This window comes from Triticum dicoccoides, chromosome 6B (genome assembly GCF_002162155.2).
Source record: "Triticum dicoccoides isolate Atlit2015 ecotype Zavitan chromosome 6B, WEW_v2.0, whole genome shotgun sequence".
NCBI classification, from domain to species: Eukaryota; Viridiplantae; Streptophyta; class Magnoliopsida; order Poales; family Poaceae; genus Triticum; species Triticum dicoccoides.
This window is the reverse complement of record NC_041391.1, coordinates 583433673-583442283: the sequence shown is the minus strand read 5'-3', so window position 1 is coordinate 583442283 and position 8611 is coordinate 583433673. Positions and strand designations below refer to the sequence as shown.

The 8611-nt window shown below is 49.9% G+C and overlaps 1 protein-coding gene across 2 annotated transcripts; it reads right to left on the bottom strand.

The window, feature by feature from the left end:
- Positions 1 to 484: 484 nt before the first annotated feature.
- Positions 485 to 3351, bottom strand: LOC119322709 (membrane-anchored ubiquitin-fold protein 3). Of its 2 annotated transcripts, none has more exons than XM_037596207.1 (3): positions 2967 to 3351; positions 1660 to 1830; positions 485 to 876 (listed from the first exon to the last, which is right to left on the bottom strand). In XM_037596207.1, exons 1-3 carry the CDS (start codon positions 3097 to 3099, stop codon positions 821 to 823), a joined length of 360 nt encoding a protein of 119 aa, XP_037452104.1. In that variant the 5' UTR covers positions 3100 to 3351; the 3' UTR covers positions 485 to 820. The 2 variants fall into 2 exon arrangements, with proteins under 2 accessions (XP_037452104.1, XP_037452105.1); XM_037596208.1 differs by having other exon boundaries at positions 1663 to 1830; positions 2967 to 3349.
- Between the last annotated feature and the right edge of the window lie 5260 nt (positions 3352 to 8611).

The following is an 8611-nucleotide window of genomic DNA, read 5'->3' as shown; positions in this document are numbered from 1 at the left end:
TGGGCGGGGGCGGGGAAGCTCGTCGCTGATGGCGGCGGACCTGGTCGGCGACGGTGGCGAAAGAGGGCGAGCAGGGCGGGGAAGGGTGGGTCACGGCATGGACTAGGGGCGGGGGAGAGCGTGTCCGCCGGTGGTCGAGGTGCTTTGCGCCATCGCCTGAGGCTTGCGGCGGCTAGGGTTGGGGAGGGGGAAGAGGAGTCACGGGACAGGCCGGGCTCGAGCGTGTCCCTGATGCGTGCGGGGCTGGATCGATCACTTGGCGGTGGCAGAGGCCCGTAATTTCTATCCAAATCCCGCTTCGCTGTTTTCTAGGAGCCAGGTATTTCCAACTCCGTCGCTCCGTCGTTTTTACACACAGATTTGAGCCAGCTTCTCGGTCCAAAATCCAGGAGTAGACCCGTTCGGCTGGACTCTGCGGCTGGAAACGTGGATTTGAGAAGCCAGGCAACTACCGAACACGCCCTTACATTGCAAACAGCAGCGCTAAAAAGAATCGATATAATGTCAAACATAGCCAAAGGAAAAATGAAAAGATGGTTGTTTCCACAATACAATTTACACAACAGCAAGCATCCAATCCATTCCTTGACTCCTGCTACAGCAGCAACATCCCAAGGAGGAACCTTTACTCCCAGCCAGTCCCACCAGATCCCCAGCATGCTTTCAGGAGTGTCGAGTACATGCATGCGTCTCTAGATCGAGTTTCAATGGCTCCAGGAACTGGATGTCAAAATGAATACACACCGCGCCGTTGACGCAACAAAAGCACAAGAGAAATTCTACAACTAGGCGCATCGAACATCACCGGGGAGGTGCCGTATCACAGTATGGTGCATCCACATCTGTTCTGCTTGGGGGAATTGCCCAGCTGCTTCTCTGAAAAGAACAAATCCAAAAAAAACAAAATTATAGGTTGTTTAGAAGTGTCGCATAAATTGCGTGACAGTTTTAAGCACCACATAATTGCAATAATATGATAAACCCAACTATTTTGCATATGTTTGATTTATAGCGAAATCCTTAATAGTTTATATGGAAACATGGTCAAAAACAATTCAATACAAATACCCCAATTTTCACATGACTGACCCACGGATGTGACAACATCACTCTCGTAATTATACTTTTCAAATTCCGAACACACAAAAAAAAGAGCCAATTTGGCAGAACTTCATAAATCACAAAAGGACTGAAAAAACCATCAATACCACTAAACCTTCTTAATACCATGTGCTGTTTAGTCACTCTTTATTTGTGCCTCTATCTACGTAAGATACACTGGCTCACACAGAGTTCGAACAGAATTTCCGACTAAAAATATGGTGTGATCAACAAATCACTACTAAAACGGAAGGAATAAAGTTTACTCCATGGAAATATGTGGGTTCGACTGTTTTGTTGCCTCGTTTAATAAAAATGAGGTTGGGGGCGACCCCTTTGGTTCAGAAAAAAGGTTTTAAGTGGGTTCGTCTTGCAGGCTGCTGCATTTGGATTATACAGATTCATGCCGATACATGTGGATTTTTATAGCAAAAAAATCAAAAATGATAGTTGATTGTATCCAACATTTTTCATTCAATGAATGTAACAGAATGTAAGAGATCATTACAGAACCAGGAACACAATGTGAAAGAAAAGGCGTAAAATTGTCGGCAATACCACGGTTTTTGTCAACTTGTGGAGGGCGCACTACCACATGCATTGTAATTACACCTCCAGGGACCTCTCCTATTGTAACACGCGACTCGGCAAGTGTCCGGTTATTCTCCAATATCTTTCCACCATTGATGAGCTTCAGGTCATTGACAGTTTTCGGAGTTATTTCCTTATCTGTCATCAGAAATGACAAGAACAATTCCTTTTAATAAAATAAACTAGGATTCCGGTAAGCATAATATGTTCGGATTATGGAGCGAGTTTTCAAAAGAACCAATCCAGATAAATTCGAAGTCAAAATCAAAATCAAGCAAGGTGCCTTAGAAAGAAGAAAAAACATGCCATTGTACTATTGCCAGTCATAATGCAAATTAAGCCCTGGACAAATCAGAATAAATTCGAACATCCCATAGAAAGATGACATACAGTGATGGTGATGATTAGCGTCCATATGTTCGGGTTAATAAGCACCGACACCATGAACGGAATGTTTCTGGGAGCTAATTCAGCTCGGAAAGGATTCAATTTTACTTGTTCTAGCCATTCACTCCCTAGTGTATCATACCAAGAGAAGATCCCCACCTGCGTGTGATAATCAGATAACTTCGAACAGGTCGTTAGGCATAATGAATCCTATGGAGAATGGCCCTGCTATCATATTCATGCAAAGGACCTCAGTTCGTGTAAAGATGGAGAGACAACTGCTTATATATTGCTAGCTCAATTCTGTTCGCAGAATGCAAGAGAACAAACAGGCACTCTAAAGTCAAACCGGGGCTTCTCTGCGTCTCCATAGGACTTGTTTGTCCCTTCATTCAACTTGTGTTTTCTGATACAAATAAAACCAATTGCTGCCAACAGAAAATGATCTTCCCGGAATTCTGCCACAAAATTTGGCAAAAATCATAGTACCATTTTTGGCAGTGCTCACTGTCCGTGGGAGGTTTTCTATAGGTATGCATACACATACACTGAGAAGGGGAATCATCAATTGGCCGTTTATATAGCTTACCCAGTTCTAAAGCTGTGCTGAAGCCGAGGGGAGGGGGGAAATGATGCAGCAGTCATGTGTTACTCAAGAGAAGAACAACTAATCAGGCACACCAACAACACTTATCTGCCGCGAGCAAGGCTAGAACTGCACGAGCACCACGCAACAACCATATAAAAAAAAAGAAAAAAGCTATACATGATCCCCGAAACTTCGTGGCAGCAAGAGCTACAGAGGCGCGCATCTTTCTTTCATCGCCGATTCAAGCAAGCGGATCAGGAGGGCCGGCCAAATCGAGCGGAGGGAATCTGCGTCTCACCTTGCGGCCACCGGGCGAGGATGAAGTCCTTGAGCGCGGAGACGGTGGTGGCGGGGTCGTACTTGCTGGGCCCGATGTCCGTGCCGTCGAAGAGCCGGAACTTGACCTCGATCGGCTCCTTCCCGCCGGCCATCTCCGGGCCGGCTCACCGCCCACCGCCCACCGCCCGTCACCCACCTTCCTCCCAAGATCCGAGAGGCCCCGGATCAGAAGTCCATGGCGCAGAAGGGGCCGCACGGAATCCACGCAAATCGGCCCGGGGTCGGATTCTAGCGAGGAATTCTTGCTTTCGTCCGGGGGGTTGAAAGCGAGGGGACGGCGACTCGGCGAGGAGGGGGGAGGGAGGTGGAGGTGGTGGAGGGAGAAGACAAACAGAGACCGGGGCTAGTGGCCTCCTCCTCGGTACTTTAACTGATGCTCCAAACCAAAAAAATCTCTTCTTTCCGGCGACCGTACGAGTTTCACGGGATTTTGAAAAGATTGCTCGCAAACAGTGGCCCAATTGCAGTACTCGTAGCGTCAAGGATTTTCCATTTTGAATCAATCAAAAAAAAGTCGATTATGCATAGTAAGTGACGGAGGGGAAATTTTTTAGTCAGGAGGAAACAATGATCGGGATGTACCGACGCGGATTTCTATCTTGGTGGCTTGACTGCGTCTATGGCTCTAGGATACATCGATGCTCTATGCTATATTGGTCTACACCAATATTCTACGGAGTACAACTAATAAAATGGTTTGAATCGAAGTCACATTATGTCACTATGTGTCAGATTGGTACAAGATGTAATCCACACACTTCATCAATCAAGAAATGAAAAAGGACAAACATAATGTGAATGGTAGCTCCATTTACTATTGAGGGCAAATTTTCAATGTCAAACTACCGTGCATACGAGATATCGCGGTCCGATATGCGTATGGATGTTAAATTTAATGGTCGGATGTACTTCCGTTGCACGCTCCAATGGAGGTGTATCGTATTCAGGGCAAATTGTGAATTAGTACAAACTACCGTACATTTACCATGCAAAAAAATCTTACCGTACATTCCGAATGATGGTGTATCGTATAGAAATCGGAATGGAGGTGTCGTATGCAAAGCAAGCCTCTTTGGAGTGTGATATTATGCACAGTGAAATTTGTCCTTCCTTCGGTTGTGGATTGAGTTTTACATTAAGATTTATTGTTTTGAGATTGTCAATTTATATATTGCCAACAAAAAATTACCAGAACATTCATCAACCTCAACTATTCCAATCATGGTTAAAACTTTACAGTACATATATTATATTGTGTTTTTGTTTGAAGCCCCGTATATTAATCAAGAAAAAAATAGCTCAATAGGGAATTCCGCCCATGATTAAATCTTCCGTTTTTACAAAAATATAACAAAACAGAACTTAGCAATATCATGGGCTACCCTCCTGACATTAGTCCGCTTCAAATTCAACATCACTTTCACAAACTCAAGCACCTTCTTCTTACTGTTATGCAGAGTTGTAGCTACAGCTTACACGATTAACGTTGACACAGTAAATTGGTCGTTGTCAAAGAAAATGTAGAGTACCAGCCGCAACTATTTTTAACATCTAGTAGTATAAAACTGGCGACACGTCTCTTCATCCGAATTTATGTCTCTTGTGCTCAGGCAGGAGTATTTGTATTTTCCCGGATAACGACCTATCGACATCCTCATTCTATTCATTGAAAGAAAAACGTCGCCATTATACTGTGTGTTGTGATTAGGTCCATTATTTGGAGCAACTAACACAATTATATACAGTTCTTATTTGATGACCAGGAGCTGCACACACCAACTAAAACAGCCCTATATACATTTGTTTGATTTTCTTTTCCTGTCTTTGCAGTATGTTGTGATGACAGCAATAAACAGGATGCCAATTAGCATAAACAAGTGGTTGTTGCACAGTGCATTTCACTTTTCTTAGCAACCAGAGCGCTATTAATTAAAGCGCTTGCAGGCTGCGCACAACAAAATTCCAACCTTTATAGATGACAAAATACCAAGAAAATTCCACTGAACAAACATATTTCTGGCCGCCACCAAACCTTTGACTATGCACCAACTTGCACTGAATGATGGCGCTGGTTTCAAGTGGCAAAAACCACCGATGTGTCGTGCAGCGGAGTCTAGATTCCATGCTACTGCCTTTTCTCCTCCGTGATCAAGCAATCATGGAGGGATGGAGGGACAAAGTCTGAAGAATCTTCGAGGAATTAAATGAGTAAATTTGTAGATACTTTCACTGTAAAAATATAAGAGCGTTTAAACGAAAGCAGTAGGTGTCTATCTACTATTTCCAACTAAAAGAGCGCCCGTGCGTTGCAACGGGACCATATTAACTTTAAAAGTTCAATATCAATTATGTTAATATTACATTTAATATTCTCATACATATTAAGTGATATTGACGAGCTTTTTTACCATCAAATTCTCACACACACCCTCTCCCTCCCTCTTCCTCACTCTCTCTCCCCCTCTCCCTCACTCGGGAGGTGGGACGAAAATAAATCCCGAACGGAGACTACCAACTGAGACATTAGGAGTAGAGATCATTTAGTTGATAAGAATAAATAGAAAACGGTGTTAAAAAGTAAAAACATATTAGAATACATTGAAGAATCAAAAGGACGATGTAAAAGGGGATTCGCCCTGCCCCCCGGGCCTTGCCACCGAACCGGCTCAGTGGTCCAGTCCCCGCGCGGTCGTCTTCTCCCGTTCCCCGAGCCGCGTCACTACAGAGCCGGGCTCCCGCCCGACCACCTCGCTGGCACCGAAGGGGAATGGATAAGGTTGATGCCCTTCCTTTCCTGCCCCCATGGCCTCACTCCTCCTCGACGTCCCCTCCCAAATCCACTTCTCCTCCTCGCTCGCTCGATCCCGTCGATCTGGACGAAGTCAGACGCCACGGCCACCATGACCGACCCCGTCCACATGGCCACTGCCCTCCCTGTGGGCTAGGAGCTTATCGAGCAGCTCCGAACGCCTTCTCTACTTTGTCTGCGCCAACGAGACCAAGTCCAGCACCCCTGCATCGACGTCGCTGCCGTCTTCCTCAACCTTCGGCCACCACGACATTGCCGTTCGATCCGCGCCGCCCCGAGCTCCCATGTCTTCCCCTAGGGCGCCATTGACACCGCCATGATCTCCTCTTGCCTTTCCCTTGTTTCCCCTCTCGTTTGCTCTCGTTAAGTATTTCGCCGTGGCCGAGAACCGTCGTCCGCCATGGCCATTGCAAGGGTAACCACCGAGCTCCTCGGAGTGACCCCGTGGCACATGCCCACTCCTATGCACGCCCATGCCCGAGCATGCCGCTCTTCTTTCGCGCCCGCGGGGCCACTCCCTCTCCATGCCCACGCCCGTGCTACACCGGGTCGGTCGCGCCCGCCGCTGCTGTCGCGCTCGCCGCTGCTGTCGCGCTCGCCGCAGCCACCGCACCATTGTGCCCCGCCGCGACACACACCCTGGCCGCGCGCCACACTCTCGCTGGCTGCGCTCGCCCCGTCTGCTGCGGCCTATCCTTCGCTCGCCCCGCTGTCGCGCCCCTGCCTCGCGCCGCCTCCAGTCATGGCCATCTTCTGCCGGCCGCCCCCTCAGCCACGCCGGCTGCATCTCTGCCCTCCACCGTCGACCGCTCGCCTCGCCTGCTGCGTGTTGCTTCCTGCTGCTATGCGCTGCTCTACCGCTGGTACGCTACTGCGCCATGCCCTCGACACCGCTGTGGACAAATGTGGCGGAGGGATTGTTAATGGAGTACGAGAAGGAGGTGGCGGAGAAGGTGTGGAGAGGCAGGAGGTCTGGGGCGGTGTCACCTGGCTGTGGTGGAGGTGTTTATGCGAGAAGGAGCCGGAGCGGAAGGAGAGGTCACAGTTGGAAAGAATTGCAAAAAAAAAATCATAACCCGGAGATCTCAGTTCAAAAAAATGCTAATATCGATGGAGGGGTGATTTCTTTCAATAGGTGGAAAACATAGGAAATATTGGTTGTTATCAAAGAAAGGTAAAAAATTAGGAAAGTTAGGATTTTTGAACTGATTTCTATGCAAATAGGGTTTTATTGTTTGGTAACGTGATATCAGTACCTGCCCGTTTTGTGACGTGTCTGATTAGAAAAGTTTTACAAATGTTAAGAAACTATTGTCGGCGTTCTGGGAACGGGGGTCCCCAGACTTGCCTGCCTGCGGCCTGCGGCGTGGCTCAAAGGGGGCCCAGCACGGCCCATCTTCATCAGCACAAGCTCAAGACCCTCGCGAGGGGCCAAGCCTCGCGGGGCGGACGACAAGGAGCTTCCTCAGGCACGGCCTCGTCAGGCTGGCTCACGAGGAGGCGGAGAGTTCAAGGCGGGGTACCTCGCGAGGTGCCCATGACGCAAGCCATGACGACCAAGGGCGCCGGACGGGCGCCAGCCCGCGCAGTGTCCTTCTTTCCTCTTTGGTGCAAGGGGAGCAAGCGCAGGCGGGAGCATCAAGCAAAGGCATCCATTTCGGTGCAACAAGACCAAGACCAGTCCAACGGCAGGATGGAGGTCACCGTGGAGCCCAAGTCGGCGTCACCACCAGAGCCTTTGACAGGCGAGGACCAACTTTAGTCAGGATAAGTGTACTAGATGTTCCCCTTCAAATTGACCAATTGTTGGCGCCCTTCCCGCTCAATATTTGGGAAGAGGCCCAAGGCCTTCGCCTATAAATAGGACTAGCCACCCACAGGGTAGACAGATCGATCCATCCGGCCGGCAAAAGGAGAGAGACTACAAGAACAGACCCTCGCGAGGCTGTTCTTCCTTGTATTGTTGATCATCAGCCCAAGAGGCAATCCATCACGCCACACACTGGAGTAGGGTATTACACCACAATGGTGGCCTGAACCAGTATAAATCCTGTGTCTCTTGTGTTGTTCTTCTCGTAGTTTAGATCCAAGCGATTCCGCGAGGAACAGGTAGGTAGAAGGCGAAACCTCCGCGCGCACCCCAGTGTTCCAACCTCAAGGGTCTGCTGGAACCCTAAATCCGATATTTGGCGCGCCAGGTAGGGGTGCTCCGAACTTCGTCTTCCGTCGCCCTGTTCTTCTCCGACCGTCGTGACCATGTCTGACGCACGCCGGGTTCGCGCCGAGCGCCGGGCCGCCCTCGCTTCCCGCGTCGCCCAGACGGCTCCCTCGGCGGGCGCCCTCGTCGTTCCCCGTCGCCTGCCGTCAACGCCGCCACCGGCCCGGCGGGGAATGAGCAGCAAGCATCGTCCCAGCACCCGTCCATGAGGCGAGACGGCCGCACCGCTACGCCCTCGCTCACCCCCGCTGGTTCTTCATCCTGCACGCCCCGCGCGGCCATGGAGGCTCGAGTTGCGCTCATCGCGGAAAACAAGCTCCTGCGCTACCGCCCAGTCGACGACGTCTACGAAGAGTGGCTCGACTGAGTCGCCGAACTCGTCCTCGCCGCTGGGGGCTCCCCCGCGCCATCTTTCTCGCTGCACCGCGCCCCGCCATGTGCGGGCAATGAAGCTCCTGGGGCGCCTCAGCCGCCTCCCCCTCAAGAAGGCGCCCTGGCTCCAAGGCGCGCGGCCCCTGGGCGGAACCCGCCCCGTCAGGAACCAGCGCGGCAGGAGCAGAGCTGCCAAGAGGTCCCA